At 49.7% G+C, this 21,053-nt stretch overlaps 2 protein-coding genes across 3 annotated transcripts; both read right to left on the bottom strand.

Annotated features, from left to right (window-relative positions):
- Positions 1–1,815: 1,815 nt before the first annotated feature.
- On the bottom strand, positions 1,816–9,437 carry CORT (cortistatin). 2 transcript variants are annotated; one of them, XM_054222528.1, is made up of 5 exons: positions 8,354–9,437; positions 7,795–7,944; positions 6,411–6,536; positions 3,064–3,274; positions 1,816–1,883 (listed from the first exon to the last, which is right to left on the bottom strand). In XM_054222528.1, the coding sequence occupies exons 2-5, from the start codon at positions 7,798–7,800 to the stop codon at positions 1,870–1,872; spliced, it is 357 nt and encodes a 118-aa protein (XP_054078503.1). In that variant the 5' UTR covers positions 7,801–7,944; positions 8,354–9,437; the 3' UTR covers positions 1,816–1,869. The 2 variants fall into 2 exon arrangements, with proteins under 2 accessions (XP_054078503.1, XP_054078502.1); XM_054222527.1 differs by lacking the exons at positions 6,411–6,536; positions 7,795–7,944; positions 8,354–9,437 and having other exon boundaries at positions 3,064–3,812.
- A 4,527-nt stretch (positions 9,438–13,964) lies between these two features.
- On the bottom strand, positions 13,965–20,414 carry SRM (spermidine synthase). The gene is made up of 8 exons (XM_054222526.1): positions 20,208–20,414; positions 19,914–20,034; positions 19,548–19,640; positions 18,196–18,349; positions 17,277–17,360; positions 16,795–16,940; positions 15,761–15,883; positions 13,965–15,170 (listed from the first exon to the last, which is right to left on the bottom strand). Exons 1-8 carry the CDS (start codon positions 20,351–20,353, stop codon positions 15,153–15,155), a joined length of 885 nt encoding a protein of 294 aa, XP_054078501.1. The 5' UTR covers positions 20,354–20,414; the 3' UTR covers positions 13,965–15,152.
- Positions 20,415–21,053: the final 639 nt, after the last annotated feature.

Raw genomic sequence — 21,053 nt, 5'->3', positions numbered from 1 at the left:
TGTCCACATATGCGCATGCTTTGATCTCAGAGTAAATGAGATTTACTCTGTTTTCACCAAGCAATGAGCTGCCTTGGACTACTTCGCATTTATCATGGGATAGGATACGCACAAACGGAGTTACCCCTGGGTACCGAACACGCTGTAGGTTCACAGCTGAGCTTGTCCCCATGATAATTTCTTCACTTGCCTGCAGCTTGATGCATAAGCATGAGCTAGCTTCAGATTAAAAAATAAATTAAAAAAAAAACCAAACAGTGAATACCACTGGACTGTCCATTGAATTAGGCGAGGTCCGTACTGTGTACTAGCTGACTTTAAAAGTTTGCCTTCTGGCATATTTTTCACTTTTTAATGTCTCTTCACTTTTTTAAAAATCTGGAGATAGCTCATGGTTATTATCCATTTGCTCATACACACACAATTATTCTGAGCTGTGACAAGATTTTCAAATGCCCTGGCTATTGCATCTAAAAGAGAAATAACGTACTCTTGCTCCCTTCTACTTGACATACACCGTTTATGAAAATTTAAACAGAAAATGCCCACATATGACACGTTATTTATAACCTTTTGTTAAGCCCCTCCCACTGAACTGATTTATCACGCTACACTCCCTAATATTAAATGCTTTCATTAGCCCAGATCTCACATTGCTTCAGCCTCAGCGCACTGACTTACCAAGGAAACTGCAAAAATTCAATCCAATTCAAACACTCATTTCAGCACTGATGAAAGAAGCTGCCTCAACTGTGCTGGCCCCTATCCACAGCACGTGCACTGGCGGTGCAGGCTTCCTGCTTGGTGCTCAGCCAGTGTGCCTCAGCCTCCACCAGCAGGAACCATCTGTAGGGACGAAAGAAGAGTTCAACTTCCAAATTTACTTCCAACCTTGAGAGAAGCAGGACTACTCTCTCCTTCAGGAACCACTAAATAACACAGCATACAGTTTGCTGAACAGGCAGTCTCTGTTAGGGGCAATTTCCATGTCTATGTGCTGTGGGGCTTCTCATTTTCAGTACACGCTGTCTTCAACATTATTATGACAGACAAGATTTAATGGTGGATAATAAGGCAACTGAGAACAATTCCAAGATACTAGCATCCTGGTTGGTCTCATACTGCTACACAGGTCTTAGTAACAATAACGGGTATAATTAGCTCTTATCCAGCACTTGTCACCTATGTATCTGAAGCAAAATTGTAAGAGGAGACAAGAGCTACTGCCCCATTTTAAAGGCAGGGAAACCGAGATATTAAAAAGGAGGTAATGATAAAATGCAAATGCCAGCAGCAAAGTGAGGCATAAAATCAGGTCTCCTGTGTCCTAGGCCGGGTGCTCCACGGAACACAGTTGGAAAGCTCCATATCCCATTACCCATATACTGAGTTGCTGAGTTGCCCCAGCAAGGATCTTATTTTTCATTATGGAGTGAAAAATAAAACAAGCCACAGGGCTCTAACTCTTCCTGCAAGCCGGAGACACACAGCCAGAAATTTCTATGGCAAATGATGCAGTGAAAATGCAGCCTGACACAGAGCAACGCGGCAGCAGCAAGCCAGCCCATCTAGGTGCTGGAGTGGTTGTATCACTCATTATTGAGGGAGAGCGGGGGAGTTGGAAGCGCTACTTCAGCTGTAAGAAAACAGGCTGGCTGCTGATTAATCCAAAATGCTGCTGTTGAGATGAGAGACCTCATGGTCACTGGCCTCCAAAAACAAAATGTAAAGGTTCAAAAGCAAGCCACTACAAATAACTACCTTCTAGTTCTCACCAGTGGCCAGTCAGGACTTGGAGACAGGCTCAGTAACATACAGCTGGTCTGCTATTTTGTGTGGTCATTCCCAGCATGACCATAGCTCCGAAACTCAACTTGTTAATGCTAAGAATTAAAGTAAATACAGCAAGTGAAATTTCATACCCTTTGCCAGCATGCGAGACCAAGGCCTCAGCAGTCTCCTTTAGAGAGAAATATCTGTACTGAACTCATCTATCTTTCGTATCTCTACACTACCTGTCAGTTCTAAAACAAAGGTTCAAAAAGCTCCTCCTCAAGCCAGAAGAAATAAAACAACAGGCCCTACTACTCTCCAGACACCAAGCAGCACCTGAGAAAATAAGTAAGAGAAATCAGGTGTTGTGTTTTTTGTTTTTTTTAAGCAAGATGACAAGACACCAAGAAACCATTAGAGCAGAGTCTGAGCTGCTGGCCCCAGGATCACAGATGGTCTGTTTGAATCGGTTTCGGACGCAGAGCCCAGCATTTTGGATGCATACGGACCCCCAGGGCACCCAAGGAACTGCTCTGGAGATACGTGCTCTCAAACCAAAGGCAGGCCAGGCTCTGGGCCCCTCTCCTCCTCCCACGGCCCCTGCACCCCCCCACATACAGAGCACTGCCTGGGTGCTTCCCTCAGCCCACCCCTGTCACAGCCAGCATGGAAAGAAGCACAAGGGGCTGCTCGCCCACACGCCCAGGACCAACCCATCCTCTCCAGATCATGGCTTAGCACCTTATCCTGACTGGGGGTTAGCACAGAGGGCCCTCCCCACGGGGAACAACCCCTGTTGCCCAGTGCCTGGGCCTCACCCCACTCGCCCACCCTGGCACAGAGGGGACATGCAAACCCACCTGGTTCCTCAGAGGCCTCTGGGGCAGATGCAGCAGCTTTAAGGATGGCTGCACGCCTGCTCCCACCTAGGGGTTCCTCCCGGCAAGGGAGAGAGTCTGAAGCCCCTGCCACGGCCCCACCACACCCCCTCAGCCCCTCGCCACTGCGAAGCCCCTTTCCAAAATGGCCACCCCCCACATGGCCACCCCACAAGATGGCCGCCGCCTCCCACCGGCCAGGCCCGCCCATCTTTCCCGGTGCGGCCGGGCCCGCCCCGCACCACCCCGGCCCGGCGGGGCGCAGAGAGGCAGAGACGAGTCCCCGGGGCGCCATGCTTTATTCTCAGGGGTGGAGAAGAGAAGGAAGGGAGCTCGGGGGACAGGGCAATGGAGGGAGGGGAGGGTGATTGTGGGCGGGCATCCCGGCGGGGCCAGGCCGGGCAGCACTAACAGGAGGTGAAGGTTTTCCAGAAGAAGTTTTTGCAGGGGGCCTTGCGATCCCGCTGCGATAGCTGGGCGAGCCGCCCCAGCACCGCCCGCTCCTCCTCCAGCTTGCCCTCCTCTTCCAGGTCCGGGGAGGCCGCCTCGTGCCCCACGTCCACGCTGTCCAGCAGGCCTGCCAGCATCTTCAGGATGGCGTCTTTCCGAACTGTGCTCTGTTCCTGCGGGCAGAGAGCCGGGAAAAGTGACGAATGAAGGCCCTGTAACCCACAGCCATGGAGGCAAAACATCCCTTGTGGGGTCCATTCTCTGTTCCCTGCTTCCCCTAGTGCCCTGTCCTTGGAGGTGATGCTTTTCCCATCGGCAGAGCTGAGGAATTGATGCCTGCAGAGGTCACTCCTCCTTCTCCTGTCCCCCATCCAGCTCAGCTGGCCAGACAGGGAGAGGCGCACCTGCCGTGTTATAACTGGAAAAGGGCTGCTAACAAATAGGCATGAATTGGCTGTAAAGTCCCTTGCAGCCCGCACTAATTAAATTCCATTGAATGCCAAACTGCTTTGTCTCCTAGTAAGCCCACACTGCCTTCGCTGCTCTGACTGCCCAGCATCCGACGCGGGAAGGTCAGGGAAGAGGCACAGAGTCCTGAGCAATATTAAATTAAGTGCACTGGGGGCTGCAGCCCACCGTAAAATGCTGTGAATGAAACGTAACAAGGAAGAGATGCCCCAAGAATCCGGAGCAAAATATTTAATCGGTGGGGAGAGGCAGCTTGTATTTCAAGAGCAAGAACCTGTATTTCAATAGCCTGAGCTTGGGGGAAGGCAGGATGAAGGAGGAGCTGCAGAGCTCCATCCCTTTGCCATAGCAAAAGAGCACAGCCTGTGGTTCGGGGCTTGAGGGATTTCTGTCAGTAACAAGCTGTGAGTTATCTTGTTTCTCTTAACTTTACATCCAGCAAATCTGAGGAGTTGCCTCTTGCCCGTGTATTCTTGGTCTCTGTGACTCATTAGTGGAGACAGCTGGTACTGGACAAGCTGGGATAGATGGTTTGACGGGAATAGATCCTGTTTCCCATGCAGATGGGAATGCTGGAAGCACATTTCCACGTCACTTCTCACGAATGCCATGTTTACTGCTAGGACTGCTGTCAGTACCAGCATTTGCTAAGGACCACTTGGTGAGCAACTCAAAAGATGGATAAAGACAGGCATCAGCAATTATTTTAAGTTATAGAATGTTTATGGATATTTTTTAATCACTTCCTTAGCTCTGTTAACTAACCTGCTTCCACACAGGAGAAACTGAGGCACAAAAAAATTACATGCTATGTTTGTAGCAGAAAAAAAAGATAAAAGCCAGCTTGTCCCCATCCTGATTCCTACTCCAGGCTGCAAGAAATGTCTTGAGCCTTTGGGAGATGGACTGGGACTGGGGAACCCAGCTAAATGTGTCTCCTGGGTCATGTCTTCCTTGTAAGCTTCTTTCCCAGCTCTAAGTACTGTTTTTAAATAACCGGCTCCAAGCAGAGGCATCAGCTTCAGACTTGGGTGGGGAAGGCAAAGCTCAGCATGCTGTTAGGGGATATTCCTTACGCATGATCGGCTGTGGCTGTTAGTGAAACTAGGCAGCTCTTCCCCTGCACTAATCCACTGCCAACATCCTTTCTGCCTATAGCTGTTCCCGAGCCGCGAGAGATCAAGACAATTTGGCAGCAGCCAGAGATCTTAGCACGGATGGGTCGTGGCACACCTTTGGGTAGCTGCTCAATTCCCTGTACTACATCCACCAGTGCGTCAGAAGGCGCAGATCTTTCTTTTGCATTGTTATGCATTTTATGGTGTTTTATATGTAAAATCCCAATATTCCTCATACTTAAAACATTTGCCTGAGTTACAGCAAGTGGTGACTGTAGGGATTGGTTCATCAGTAGCTAACAATTTTTCAGTCTGTAGAATGCTCTGTAGAGAATCAATATATCTATTATATCATTATTTTGTAAGCAACAGCGTGTGGAAGACTAAAAGTCATTACACTTTAATTCATTTTTACCAAAGTCTTATTTACTGATTTATTCCCTACAACTTGTTTCTTTTTTTCCCCAGCAGCTAGGATTTGCACCAGAAAGAGATTACTTCTTAAGTACTGGATTTGTTATTGTAAGAATGTACAGCTGAAAGTTTACAGTTATCCCCAGAAGGGTTAATCCCAGCCAGCTGCAGAAGCCCTGGTCTCTAACAGAACGCTAGCCCTAGCACCTCACACTGTATATGTTTCTTTTTCACAGCCAGTTCTGTTGTTAATGGGATGTGAGCCCACTCCTGAAGCAGCAAGACACTGATGGATGAGCTGGAGCCAACGCTAGGACAGAAAAAATGATGTGGATACGCACAAAGGAGAAGTTAGTGCCTTTGAAACCACCATCGGGATCCTTCACTTCTCGGGTTAGCTCCTCTGCAGGACCGAAATAACCTCAGTCTTATAGATGCAGCTGTGAACTGGACTGGCAGAGAGCGGGGTGACTAACCACAGCCCAGAGGAATCTCCGGGATGGCAAGGAACATGCAGGTGAGACAACTGCGGGGCAAGGACAAGCAGAACAGAACGCTTGATTGTGATTATGTTATGCTATTACTTCCTACCCTTTTGGCCTCTTGGGGAAATAGTCCAGCAAAACAAAGTTATTATAGTGCTATAGCCATTATAATATTAGAGTTTTGCCAGTTGGTAGGATAATTATATTGCTATAATAAGTTCTGCCACTGCATAGAGCTCTGCTGGTTCAGAGTGTAATTATTCTAGCAGAACTATGTCAGTATAACTCCCCTTGTGAATACTACTCTGTAAAAAGCAATTTTATTCTGATATAATTACTTCATTTATTATTCCTCTGTTACTTTCCTACTGAACCCATCTTTTAAACATTTGTCCTTCCCATGAGTCCTATTTAAAATATCATCTCCCTTGATCATTTTACCAATTACGTATCTTTTCTCTCCCCCCCTAGTACTCTGCTTTATTCTCTCACGCTGCACTCTTTCAGCAATATTATTTTCTCCTTTTGCCGCTCCTCTCCGCTCTGTTCTTTTTGCCAGTTTTTGCTTTGGTCAGACTTTGCTTTGCTTCCCAGATCTCTGGGATCTGCCCTGGTACCTTTCTTAAATAAACTGGCTAGTAAGCTATAGCAATAGCCTGTGCTTCAGCAGTGCATGATGCTGTAGTGCCTTGGAATATAGAGGGGCAGAAGAGTTGTTTGCATCAGGTACAGCCTAATTGCCCTTATTATCCCTCCCCTGGCTCCAGCCTGCTTCTTCGTGCTCCCACCTCACCCAGCTCCTGCACAGGGTGCATTATACTCACCCTAGTGTTCTGTATTGCGAGTCTCTCTTCTCCAGGCAGTGCAGTGGCTCTCACGCTCCACACCAGCAGCAGAACGGACACCAGGCTGGCCACCAGCTGCATGATGTACAGGCTGTGACTACTGTGCTGAATGAGGAAGACTGGGAGAGGGAGCTGTTTCTGGGCTCTCTTCTGCCTCAGACAATGGCTGCAGCCCCTTTTATAGCCCTCCCCCTAGCCCAGTGGGTGACGCAAACAATTAAGTCTATATCAAAGGCAAATTAGACTTTGGAGAGGTTGTTAACACTTGGCTGCTTGAGTGGGATACTTCAGTGCCTCTGTGCTTTCCGTGTGCCAGACCTGCAAAGACTGAGGAAGCAAAGGTTTGGGACTCTCCAGTAACGTGCTGTTTCTTCACTCTGAGAAATTGTAGGCACTGTCTGTGCCTCTCCTAGTTAGCTGAATTCTGCTTGGGAACATAATGTTGGATAGAACAGGCCACCAGCTTGCACAAACCTCTGGCCAATGATGGATGATTCAGAGAGAAGAGGTAAAACGCCTGGCCACCACTTCTTAGATATGGGCTTGGACCCTCAGCCTGTGTGTCCAAACAGCTCCAGACTCTAGGGGTATTTGGATCTGGATCTCTGCATCCAGTCACGCATCTCACTGTGGAATACCAGTATGTCCAGCTTTCCTTGTATGGTAACATGGGGACACAGGCTGCATCTATGCAGTAATATAATCTGTCTTGCAAATGTACATAAGGCTACCTGGAAGCCAGTTGGGGGGGAGTCTTGTTTTACTGGTTTTTGTTCCTAATATTTTTTCAGTATGTCAACACAGTGAATCCGGACTTGGAGATGTTTGGTTTAAATGTATTAAAGGGAAAACAAAGTAGTGAAAGGGTGGTCAGAGCTGGAGCTGCCCTGCACAGAGGCTTCAGAAAAAGGCTCATGGCATGCTGGCACTGACTGCTGCCTGCTTGGAGTAAGTTCCTACCCTTTCTGATCTCTGGTTAGCAGTTGTTAATAATGCTTCTGCCTTTGCCCAAAAGGCCATCCCACCAGTGAGACTGGACTGTGGGCCTGCAGAAGGTGCTATTAAGCACTGCTATCTGCTTTGCATTGTCCCCATCATGCTGGGATGGCATCCACTGCCACATGCCCGAGAGATGCAGAGACAGAGCTAAAATCCCATCTGACCACTAGCTCTTGCTCCAGAAGCACTCACCTCAGGGCAATCCTCTTTCTGACCCTACCAACAAATGACAGTCAAAAGGTAAATTGTTATCCTAATTTAGCACATTAAAAAACCCCACAGGGAGGTGACTTGGCCAAGGGTATGCTGTGGCAGAACTAAGAACAGAAGGTAGAAAAACCTGTTGCCCACTTCCACTGCTTACCAGCATCACAGTTCCTGAAAACAGCGTGATGAAGCTTCGCCTGCAAATAACACAGCTCCTAATGCCAGTTTTACACCACCCCGGATGCTCTTGAGGGAAAAGATGCCATTGCTTCCATGCGTATTTGAAAAGAAATGCTGGATTCCCTCACTGAAAGATACAAAGAAAAAACCTTTTTTGAGTCATATGGACTTGTGGAGAAAATCTAGCAATTTTCCTCAGAAAACTTTGTAACCTCATTGTTTCTCACCCCCGCCTTGTGAGACCTGGCTTCCATGCACCAGTTTCGGATGAAACATTATCTATTTCCTTTTAAACTGATCTTGCTAGTTTATCAGAATTGCTGTGTTAGCCCTTCGTAATGGATTCTGTCAAACACTTCCCAGCCAGCCTGGGGCTGGAGACAGAGGGCAGTGAAGTACCAGGCTCCAGCAAGCAGACAAATCACAGGGACTTGCCAAATGACCCGCAGCCGATTTGCTCCAGGAGAGGTAAAAGTGGGAGAATAGCAAATGGAGAAAGCACACTTGGCTGCTCAAGAGGAACGAAGGGCAGGTACCTGTGAGCAGGAGATGTGCCTGGGCTGACAGGCAGGCAGAAGGTGAATCCCATACTGGTGGTTATGAGGCAGGACTAAACCTCGTGGGCCCACTAGCCCAAAAGCGAGACAGACAGCAGAAGCAGCGCAGCCAGGTCTCCATGCTGGGGGCCATCTGGTCTAACCAAACTGCTTGTTCTAATAAATATGGTTTTGTTTGCAGCTTTGCCTTCTGAATGGGCTGTTTTCTATAATGCTTCATTGAGCGAATGGGGTCACAAGTGCGACAATGCTCTTCTACGAAAACAGGGATGATGCACTGAGCCAGAGATCAGCTTCTGGGGAGGCCCACAGGGATGTAAACAGTGACCAGGCTGCTGTGAATCTGTCCTGGAATTAAAGGGCAATAACAAAACAGTTGTTAGCTCTTGAGGGGGTTGGCTTTGGGGACTTTCTGCCCAGATATGCCAGCACCAAACCTGTGGCCCTGCTGACGAGGACAGCACAGCCAAAACCTGTACTCCTAGCCTGGGCAAGGCTGGGTAGGAAGGGAATAGGGACACATCAGAGCACTTAGACTCCAGTGCCCAGAGTAGGACTGGATCTCTAAATCCAAACAAGTTCCCTCCAAGGTCTGCTACAGTATCCCTCAATATCAGATGCCTCTTTTCCAGATTCTTCCCTTTTCCCTAGTGCTCTTTCCTCACATTCCCTCTCCTACTTCCCCAACATTATTAGTCTGTCCTTCTCAAGCTCTGGCCCCCTTGCAGGGACCATGCTGATTCTGCTGCCACCACTGCTGACCATCTCCCCATCATAGGCTATAGCAGCATCCCCCTTTCCAAAGGAAGTAAAATAACCCTCTGGTGATAAAATTTGCTCTTTTTAGTAACTGGAAAGAGTTCAGCATACAGCACCAGGATTGTTCTCCATTCTTACTGTTCCCTGGCGCATCGTCTGTCTGACCTTTAGGAAGGCTGCAATTATTTTTTTTGCCAACCCTTAAATGCTTATCGCTCTGTACAGGAAAGGTTAAAGGTCTTCCCTTGGAGGAATAAACATTTCTGACAATTCTTTCCTTGATTTTCTCTTACCACTTTCTCTCTCTGTTATCTGACTCACCCCTTTAGAAGTCTTCTTCCTTGAAGCTCTCTTCTGTCCAGAGTTCAATGTGATCTGAGTGGGTTTCTACCACTTTACAGGGAGGGTAATCTATCTGACATCAGCATACCCATGAACACATCCATGGGAATCTGGTAAGGGTGGAAATGCTCCAGAAGGAAGGTCAGCACACAGTAACTTGAAAAGGCCTGGCTATCCAAGGATTTTGGCTCACACTTGGTGTGGCTTCAGCAGAGACGCAGAGTGGGTTCAGAAGTACAGCAGAAGATGCTCCCACAGTCACGTAAGACAACCTCCATCCTTTTGTGATTAAGGGTGCACAAGCAACATGTAATGGGAGAGGTTCTATATTTCAAGAAAGCTGTCCCTGACCTCTCAGTGCGTCTGTACAGCAGCAAAGACTGGGCATTGCTGGAATACAAAAGCTAAGGCTGTGTCTGGCACCAAATGCCACGTTAAGGAATGAGCTAATTTCTCAATTGCTTTCCTCAATGGCCTGGATATTTGCCGTCTTCTGCCCATTTGTTGCCTGGGCTGGATTCAGATCACAATGTCTTAAAGCACATAGCAGAATTGCATCAGGCTTCCAGAACAAAGTCCGGTTCCCAAAGGTGAGGCACTCCACTGCAGATGAAGGGTTCAAATGCTTCTGCTTCCCTGTCATTGGAACCCTTTCTCTCTGCCCTCAAGAGTCCCTAGTTGCAAAGGCCAATGCAATAAATAAAGCAATAGTCAGCTGACAGTTGTGAGCCTTCCTGGAAGGGGAAACCAATTTGTTCATGGGCCTGAAATCACAGCTCATTTATCAGGCCAAGCTTGCAATATTCCTTTGCGCTGCACTCCCCAGGGGCCTCCGAGAAGCATGCAGGTGGCCGTTCCAGCCACGGCTTTTCATCAGCACTAATCTAACAAACCCAAGGAAGAGACTGCGTGAGCGTGGGCTGGAGCCTCTGCTGCCGCTCCTCTCCGATAAGAGCTGCGGAGCAGGTGCAGGGAGGAGGAGGGGAGCACCGCAGGGATGCTGCTGTCAGAGCACGCACAACTACAAGCCTGTTACAGCTCTCTGGGGAGTTGTGCTGCCTTCTCTGTCTGTCGACCCCAGAGGGACCACAGGAGGATGAAGGGATGGTGAGCATAAGGCTTCAGGGGTATGCTCAAAACTTTTTGTTATTTCAAAACACATGCAAAGTTAAACATTGCAGTTATTCCACCAAAAATCTTACTCAAAAATAACTCCTTGCTATGAAACACTTCTATTTCAAAATACCTCTATTTTCTACTGGAAAGGTTTTGCTCTGCTCCAGGGAGGAGGCATTTCAGGCTGTGATGCAGGCTGAGGACACCTGGGGTTACTGCCTACTGCCTTACGAACTGACCTCTGTTACTCCAGACTCTTCCCGTGGTGGCAAGATTAGCCAGACAAGACTTGGATAGAAATGTTTCTTTACCATTTGGATTTCCTGAGGGATCGCGTACGCACTGCGCCTTGTGGGAATTCAGTCAGAAGGAGCTCACCAGGGACGTTAACACACGGGACTGTGAGGCTGCCAGCACCGCAGAAGGGACTGCTCAGCTGGCAGAGCTTTAATTCATGTGCTCCAGATAGCGTAGGGTTCTGGTTACTCCTCTCCTACAGCTGAAGGGGGACGAAACACATGCAGGGTCATCGCATACATCATCTTGCCCTTCTCCCTGGCTCACAGAATTAGCTTTGTTAAGCAAACTCCTTCCCCAAGCTGCATGGCCGTGGGCTGCTGCAGCAGACAATCAGTACCCAGGAGAAGGCAGCCACCTCCTGCGGGGTCCCAGCCCTCGTCCTCACCACTGCACGTCAAACCCCATTAGCCACCGAGCTGGCCTCCTTGAAAGGCCTGCCACTGAGATCCCTAACATTCGTAATAATCCTCCCCGCCTTTATCTGCTTCACACATCACTGTGCTATAATTGAGATTCCCTGGCTCTAATTCCCCACCTTTTGCGTATTTTAAAAGCACTTAACTCCATCCTACACATGACCAGGAAAGAGTGTCACCTAGACTTCTCAGTATTTAACATGGTTAAACTTCTCATCTTACTTTTTAACAACATTTTGTCTGACTCTTCTGCTAGACCTGAGCTACTGTTTCACACTTTTGTCCACACTTTTTCCTTCTCTTCCTCCACCATTTAAACAAAGGAACTTTCCTTTCCCTGAGCTTGGTGGCACTTATTACTTTTTTGACTGTTTGCTTACTGCTGTTCTCTGATGAAAGATGAATTGTCATTCTTACTTCAGCAGTCTCTTGCTCCAGCCAAGCTGCATCAATAATTCAGCCAGGCCTCGATAACATTAGCTCTGGATGAATACGACACTCATGCCAATTAACTGGCTGAAGGGGCTCAAGAGATACAGGCAAGAGATTTCTCTTAATTTTTTTAAGCTCTTTTCCAAACTCCTAAAAATTGAGTTAGTTCAGTGAGTAAAGCACAGAGCAGAGAGTCTAACACAGTTCAAAAGGCGCCAAGAGGCTTAAGCAATTGATGTGCTAAAGCCCATCAGGCTCTGTTCCCTCGCTTGTCTCCACCTGCTCTGATATTGCATTGTACGTTTCTTGGGACAAAGCCTATCCCTGTTCATATGCTCCTAGCTTAATAAGATGCTGGAACATGACTAGCGTGTCTAGACAAACATCATCTTTGTGGATCTTTGCTCGTGAACAGCCTTGCTTGACTAGCCTTGGGCAAAAGCCAGCTAAAACTCCAAAAAAATTACTCAAGTCTTTTAGTTGCCCACGTGGAGACACTGCAAAGATTGCTTTCGGTGTTCAGAGCACAGTTCTATACGAGGCCTTGTTAGTTTTCTCCTGTTGGGCATTACCCAAATTGCCAGTCTCTTTTCATTCCCCAGCGTCCTTGGCCACAGCATGCTGCAGCTTGGACATGCATTTGTGGAAGGGATAATCAATCTGTAGACACGATCGCCTGACGGGTGACCGCCATGTCAAATACCATGCACACCTCGTGGCAGCGCTCAGCACAGGCGTGACTTCTAACAGTCATGAAGCGCTCAGAGTGCTCAGATGGAACCAGCTAGAGATGCACAAACCCTTGCTGCACTGTTAATGAGTGCTTGATTTGGGAATCGATCTCTGTCTTCACCTATTGCAAGGCTCTGAGGTATTTGAAACTGCCTGTAAAGAACAGTGATTTGAAATGACTCGGAAACTATATATAGGACCCTATGGACAGAGCATATGCGACTTGGTTGGCAAACAGCCTTGTCTTCCTGCACTCATCATTGGCCACTCACTGAACTTACAAATTTGGAGAGATCTCAGAGAAACAAAAGGAATAATTGGCTGCGTGGAGGGTAATAACAGGTTTGAGGAAGCTCTTTCCCTCCTGGGCATTGTTGTACTCACCAAGGGTGGGTGGAAGGCTTGAACTTGTTACTAGTTGGCAGCTACTCTAAGGCCTTCCTGGACTGCAGTCCCGGCCTTCATTCCTATTCCAGGGGAGAGAAAGTGCCAGAGGTAGTTTTCTGTGAAGGATGAAGGGCTGAATGGGATTCAGGTCCCACAGCATTTTAAACAGGAGTAGCTAGAACCAGCCTCTGTTACTGGTCTGATCTTTATAATAAAAATACAAGAACTGAACAATGAAAATGCCTCAATAGCCCTAACGAATCAGTAGCTGTGGGAGAAAGGAGACAGTTACCCAGACAATTAACAGACAAAATGGGTGTAGTAATCTCAACACAAGAATACGGAAGAGATCCAGACTCAGCTCTGCAACTTAGCAATGCTTTGCAAACCCTTACAACCACAAAGAAGGTGTACTGATACTGGTAGTAGAAGAGGGCACTGAGAAAGAAGTGGTAAGTCTCATCAAAAAGGGAAGGAAGTAGGAGGGTTGGTACTGACGCCGCAGAAGTCCCTTGCTGTAGGCAGGCAGTGGCTGCACCACCTGTGCTGTTTGTAGGGTCCACAATTATCGTAAAGCTCAACCCCTTTGCAAAAGTCTGCTCCTTCTAGTTTTCTCTTATCAAGCCAAAAAGCCTCCCTCAGAAGGAGCTTCTTTTTTTGTCTTCTCCTGATGCCACCTAGTGACAGTTCCCAGCCTGTTCAGCTTCAGCTCAGTACCTGGTTCAGGCCCTCAGAGCCACTAAGCCACCGCAATTTTTGCAGAGGAAAGGATGGTGCAACTGAGTGGGGCCAGCGATTGACAGGAATTACGTGATGCCAGCAGGGAGATGGGCAGCTAGAAAACAGTTTGGAAAGCTGTACCAGAGGCAGCATTTGGACTAGCGAATAGCTTAGATAGAAGGTACTGACTTTGCAGCGTAGAGGATGACAGCTATTAGGCAGTCAGGTTACAATACAAAACATTCAAGGGGATCGCTCTTCAGAGCTTTTTGATAACTTGTCATCCCTAGAGACAAGGGAGAGAGGAAGTGAGACCAACTACAGAGCGCTGCTGGATGTCTTCTGAGAAGCACAGCAAACTTTCAGGATCTCTGTTTCCGCCCCCAACACTCTCCCCAAAGAAGCACACCGACCCACACTGATGTCACCTTAACCAGAGCCGAGTGTTTAATTGATTGCAAGGGAGTGACAACTGCACAGTGGTTGTGCTGGAAAGATACCCACTGCGCAGTGGTGGTACGGAGTCTTTAAAACAAAAGTAAAGAAGTGGAGGCAGATCCATCTCACAGAGTACAACAAAAAACAACTTATGCATCTGGGGATTCCGGGGGCAGCATTAGAAATAACGATGCCTCCTAAGGACTAGGCCTGAGGCATCTCAGCATGACCGAGATGAAGATTTGTCAGCACAACTGACTCCCCAACATCAGTACTTAACAGCAGGCAATGGATCCAAGGTTTGTTTTTTATATATATATATTTATATTTATATATATAAAGCGCCTATCACCATATTGATAAACATTCTTTGGAACCACTCTGATGGCAGAGGTAAGAACAGGAGTCAGCCTGTTAGTACCTCAGCACTTCTGTTTCCAACCAATTTAAAAAAAAAAAAAAAAGCCACAAGACTTTGCTGCCAGCCTGCCTGGCTGGTATTTAATACTGCTACTCCATCAGGGTTGGAGGGAGACCTATTGTGAATGGCAACAGTTTGCACTGTGACTTCTCCAACTGTGCTGCAGACCAGCGCAGGTGTCGCAGAAGGGCAGTGGGACATGAAGGCTCAGACCCGTTACCAGTCAAAACGTCTCAGCAGCAGGGAGCTCCCATCAGGAGAGAGCAAGCAAACTTTGCACACAAAGCTCTCGCTCTCTGTGCTTAAGGCTGCGTCAGTGACTTCTGGACTCTTCCCAGGTTTCAGAAGATCACCAGACGGAAATACATGTCAGTTATAAATATATCATGTCAGTTGCATGGGATGGAGTGGGGCGCAGGGAGGGGAGAATTTAGAATGGGGTGCATGGAGGAGAGAAAGGAAAAAAGACATCTTACGTTTCCAGCACTGGAAAGAACAGTTTTGACCTCGCACAATAAGTCACTGGACCTTTTCAATAGTCTTATCTGGCTTATGCCCCATCATCTTTAACACATCATCAAAGGGAATGTTGGCTGGCAAAGGGTTAAACAATCCCACACAGTGGAGAGCAAATCTGCAGTCTGCTGGGAAGGTCCCCACCACATCACTGACGATCTCAGGATCCAACTTGAAGGAAGAAAGCAGCTTCTCAGTCTCACACATCGCTCAGGGCCTGGAGACAGACAAAGACAAAAAAAAGTGTCAGGATGGACCTGCTGCAAGTCTACCAGTCCTCAAGAGAAACATGGCTCTAAAACACAACCGTAGCATTTGCCTTCGTTCCTAGGACATGCTGAGGATGTTTTTTCTGGAACCTGCAGTTGCAACTCAGTTAGGAGATGATGGAACGATGCAGAATACAGACCATCCTTCAAGAAGGCAGACTGAACTATGCTAGAGCATCCTTTCTTTACCCGCTGGTTTGTGCTAGAAACCACAAACATGTTTTATCTATGACTTTTGGAGCTTTCTAGTGGGAAACACCAGTTCTGCAGGTTCTTGGGCTTAGTTTTGGTAGGTGAAGTAGGAGTGATCTGCCATCAAGGCACAGGACATCAACCCACAGAACAGCTCCAAACTGAAATCTTGTCTTCCCAGGGTGACTCATACTCTGCTGTGTCATACAAAATGCCGTCCTGCCCCAACTTGCCCACAGAAGCCTTCAGGGCTGCAGGAAACCCTCAGTCCTAAATAAACCCACTCCCGCCAAAGAAAAGTCACGCCTCATCCTTCATGGAGGAATAGCAGCGCAGCCTCACTTACCTTCCGTGCAAACTCTGGCAGAATGAAAGCCGCCCGATGAATGTCAGAGTTGTAGTATTTCAGACTCCTCTCCTCTACTTGTTGCTGTGAGAGCTGCTGCACAGGCTCCCGGAAATTTGTGTTCTGCAATAAAGAAGCCAGGTAGCTTTTGGGTAACGATCAAAAGGCTGTGTGACAGGCATCCTGACTGATGGCAGAGAACCAAGAGGACTTGCAGGAAAACAGATGACTTTCTGTTCTAGTATGAGGTCAAAGGTTCTGCACAGCTCCAGCCTCAAGGGCTGGAGTTTACACTCCGAACCCCGTGTGACTAGCCCTTATTCACAGATGTCAGCGTATGAGGTCAGACTGCATGTGAGCCATGTGCCAGATGAAGCTGTCAGATTGTGCCCGACCATCTAAGAAGCAAAGCTTTTGCTCTTTCAGAGCAGAATCCATATCTGTGTTAAGTCAGGCACAGTGCATGCTGCCAGCACCCCAGAAAAATACAGCAGCAGCAGCGCCGCTGGCTCCCTAAAACAACGTGGTAGTTGCATTACAGGCTTGCTGTAATGCAGCAGATTGGGAAGAGAACAGACCTCAGTGGTCTGACACAGAGGTACCAGCCCATGTCCTAACACTGACTCTCACTTGGAGGCCTCTGTACGAGCCAATTACCAGTTGCAAGCTTATTCTTATCGAGCAGATGCCCACTTTATAACAGCCAGCATCAATAAGCCAAAGCCTTAAGAGAGACTGGAAACTGGTAGTGGCTTCCTCCCTTCCAACTTTGTGGTCCTAGAGAGAAAACCATGTCCTTTTCTAAGGCAACTGGTTACATTACTGGCCAATTCGCACTTCATACAGCACTGAGCAAGCTGCATTGCAGCTCTGGGGTCCTGAGCTGGTGGAGCTGGGCCCCAGCAAGAGCGTAGAGGCCCCACAGCTGGGAGAGCTCAGTGCCACAGCTCAGGCTCTGTAAGGGACAGCCTGGGGCAGGCTCTGCGGGTGCTTTCAGGGAGTGGAAAAGGGCACTTCAGGTGCCTGAAACTCACTGGGTTCTTGCTGCAGAGCATGAAGCCAATCTGCCCGCTGGGATATGTGGGGATGGTGCAATAGGCATATTCCACAACAGGGAACAGAGACTTGCAGAACTGACGCATCTCCTTAATGAGATCCAGGTGCAGCCACTGGCACTCACCTACAGGGAGAAAGAAAGACAGGATGCAAGGTGAGAGCTGCCCCTCTTCTCTGCACAGGCCTGTACCAGGTTAACAGTGGCTCCAAGTCCAAACCTGCTCTACTCCGCACAGCTCAGGTGGTTTCAAAGGCAAGATAAGACCCTTACACCAGTTTTACTAAGCGCAGTCCAGCAGTTAATGAACTGACGTATATGGATCAAAACCGCTCCTGTATCTGGGAGCTGAAATGGATTTTACTCCCTGCATCATGTCTCCCAATAAGAGAGTCCCTTTGTGCCTCACACTTTGCATGCAATGATCTGGCATCAGCCTCCGCCCAGAGACAGCATCCTCACCTTGGCAGCAAAGAATCCCATCTTCTCGCAGGGCTGTCTTCATCAGCTGGTAGTAAGATTCTTTGAATAAGCTTTCTGCAGGACCTGGGAGAAAAGGGAGTAAAGAAATATGTCTAGAGGCAGACTAAGATGGTAGGCTTCTAAGTTTTTCAAATGCCCAGCCTGCACAGGGACTGCACTGGAAAAGAGACATTTCAAACGGCTTTTTAGTGATCACAGCAAAAAGTTTTGACCCTGGGTGAACCCCAGCCTGCACCTAGCACAGCAGAACCGTCAGTATTTTAGCATTGCTCGATAACAAGCCCAAGAGCCCAGGATCTTTATCAAAGAAAGTCCTACCAGCTGCCTCTTGCTTCAGTGAGCACTTTTTAAAACTGAACTCCTGCTCTAAAATGCCTTTTAGACATGCCTCTTTCTGTGTTGACTATAGCAAGAGTGAAGGTGACTCAGGCAGTCATAGTTAGGTCCCTAAAATGAGGTGCCACAACTACATTTGGTCCCTCTCTACCTCAGTTTTCCCCCTTCAGAAATACAGCAACCTCACTACAGCCATCTTTAGGCTAGGTAGCTACACCAACAGCACGTGAGCCACTGCTTCATTAGCGGACACGTGCAAAGCTGTCTTTGCCAGCACGGTGCTGTATCCTCCACGGGATTGCTGGACTCAAGGATCAATTCTGCCAGAAGCAATAGCTGCTGAGGTTGAATTTTGAGGAGAGAAATGCGACAGCTAGCTTGAAGACTTGCTAATACAATTTCCTGGTCTTCATCCTTCCCTTTCCCTACCAAAAGAACCAGGTCAGTGACAGCCTTTTCATGTGAAAGGAGCCCGAGCAGGCTGGCATTACTTCCAAGAGGTAGGCAGAAGAGAAAAGAAGGAATGTGGAAAGGAGTATCCTTTTATGTCTAGAATTCTTACCCATGGGGTCAGACGAGTCCGTGATAATCACATCAAAGGCTTCTTGATTTTGTTTCATGAACTCAAAACCATCTCCCACGTGCAAGGTCAGCTTAGCGCTGGAATACCCCACTGCCATCCCTGGGAGGTATTTCTTGGATACCTGGATCACATCCTGTAACACAGAGAACACAAGTGGGTCGGGGGGGGGGCTACAAGGAGCTACTTCTCAGGCTACTGTGCAGCTGCAGCTGAAAGAACAGCACAATGAGTCATTTCCTTCCATGCCTTCAGCACAAGTCCGACTTGCTAGCTAGATCCTCAAGAGCTGTCAGCATCTTCAGCCAACAAGCTACACTCAGCCCTTTCCTATGGCCTCAGGGTTCAGTGACACTGTTGGTCTGTCCTTGCCAAACTCAACAAGAAGAACTCGGAGCTTCAAAAGCTCCCCAAAGAACTAAGAGAATACGATTACAGATCTGACTGCTCTGTGCTCCTTTTCCCTGCAGACGTCACTTGCAGAGGTGATCTTGGCCAAAGACTTTTTTTTTTTTCTTCCTAAATAAAACCACGACAGCAGGTTTCTGGATGCAAGATGAGAAACATTCCCACCTCTGCTCTATAGTCATTATATCAATCATCCCATAAGACACAGTTTTCTCTCTAAAAGAGGCCCGGCAATTGTACTGAGCACTACCAGCTTCTCACAGCTGGCAGAGACAAAAAAAAATACGCTGGTGTCAGGCAGTGCTTGTTCAAAACCAGGCACATATGCCTACTTAGCTTGGAAGACAAGGTACACAGTCTCATGTATCAGCATTTCCCATTCCTAACAAAGCCCTGCTTTGAGGAGACAGCAAAACTTTCTAAGAAAGTAAAATATCCTCACAAACTAAGAGAAGGAGGACCAGCCCATCTACCACGGAAACAAATATCTCCCACTTATTTCCTGCTTTCAGATGCAGGAGACGGCTTAACAAAGCCACCATCCTCCTCTGGCAGGAGCAGAGTTCTGTTCTGCATCAGGGGGAGAGGGAAAAGCACCACCTTCAGAAAACCAGAGCTTTCCTCCTCCAGATCCCATGCTTGGCCCACGCTGGCCTGGAAGGGCCTCTACCCTATGTGTGTGGAAGAAATCACATGCAAGAAGCATCCAGCTGCCACGTAGATGACTTGTAAGGCAAAGAGGTGGCGCTGTCAGTGTCACGCCAGCAGAACCGGCAGCAAACGCGCCTGCTGCTGACAAGGGGCAGCAGGTGAAACAGCAGCTCCCGTTGATGCTGTGAAGCAGGGGCTGCCTTTGCTTGGGCAGCCTGCCCCCTCTGAGCGAAGCCCCTGGGACACCTCCACCCAGCTTGGGGAGCCCAACGCACCTCATCAATTTCGCACTGCACCACGGACTCCACGGTGGGGTGTTTCACCACCTCTCGCAGCACTCCCCCGTCGCCGCCGCCGATGATCAGCACCTGGCAGACAAGAGGGCAGAAAACCGGCCGTCAGCGGTGGGGACTCACAGGGGAACTTTCACGGTGAGGCCTAACGTGAAACCCCGCAGCTGCCCGGGCCCGTCCTGCCCCGGCGCTTAGCAATGTGCTCCGGTGGCCCACGAGGGCTCTGTCAAGCGCCGACGTGCGCCAGGAGCGACGGCCGGAGGAGCCGGTGGGGAGGCCGGGGGCCGGTCTGCGGGACCCAGGGCCGGCCAGGGACGACCCTGCGGAGGGGGCCCGGGGACGACTCACCTTGCGGGGGTCGGGGTGGCTGCAGAGGGGCAGGTTGGCGATCATTTCCTGGTAGGAGAACTCGTCCCGCTCCGTGCACTGGATCACCCCGTCCAGGACCAGGACGTTGCCGTAGGTAGTGCTGGGGCAGAGCGGGGAAGCGGGGTTGGAGCCGGCCCGGGACCGGGGCCGCGCTCCCCCGCCCCCTCCCAGCGCCGCCAGGCCCCGCCGCATGGCGCTGGGCGCCGCGCTCTACCACCCCCCGCCTCACCGCCACCGCCGCCTCCCCGGGCCGCCCCCCCGGCCGGGCCGCACCTGCGGAAGACGAGTATCTCCTGGTAGCGGGAGCGCTGGTGGTGCAGAAGCTCCTCCACCTGCAGCGACATCGCCTGCCCCGGCCACAACCGGCATGTCTCTCGGAACCAGCCCTCCCGGATCAGCGCCGCCGCGCCGCCCTCCATCCCGGCCCGGCCGCCCCCGGCCACCTGCGCCGCCGCCGCCTGACCCCGCCGGCGCGGGAGCCCGGAGCTGAGGGGGCACGCGCAACCGCCCCGCCCCTTGGCCGCCAGCGCGCGCGCCGCCGCGCCCCTATTGGCCCAACCGCTTTTTCGCCGCGCCCCCATTGGCCCGAGGCGGCGGTGACGCAGTGCCAGCAGGGTAGGCAGGCCCACCCTCCCTCCCCCCCCCCGCCCCGGGGCCACGTGGGGCGGCGCGCCCGCTGCGGGGAAAGGGCGCGTCACCGCCCCCCCCCGCGCGCCTCCCCCCTTTTGGGGGAAAAAAAGTCTCGTTTGGCTGTTTTAAAGGTTAACACGTCAAAAGCAGATTCCTCCCGAGCCTGGCGCCCTCAAAAAAGGTGCGGCAAGCAACGGAGTGAAGGGGGGGGACTCACCAGGGTTACAGCAGGAGCGCCCCAGCGGGCGGTGCGGACCCAGAACAGCCGCTGCCCGACGGCAAAACGGTCTCAAATCGCGGGATTCCGGTGCCGCGGCTCCGTCCCGGCCGCAGGTGTACCCAGGTGAACGAAGCAGGGATGCGCTGGTCGCTTCCATTAAAGGCGTTGTTAAAGCCCGTGGCAGGAAGCTGCAACTTGTAAGGGAAAGCGGAAACAGACTAAAATTGCGATCATCCTTTAAATGTCACTTGGCGTGGAATTTTAAGTAG

This window comes from Rissa tridactyla, chromosome 16 (assembly GCF_028500815.1).
Source record: "Rissa tridactyla isolate bRisTri1 chromosome 16, bRisTri1.patW.cur.20221130, whole genome shotgun sequence".
Taxonomy (NCBI): domain Eukaryota; kingdom Metazoa; phylum Chordata; class Aves; order Charadriiformes; family Laridae; genus Rissa; species Rissa tridactyla.
This window is presented reverse-complemented; position numbering and strand designations above follow the sequence as displayed.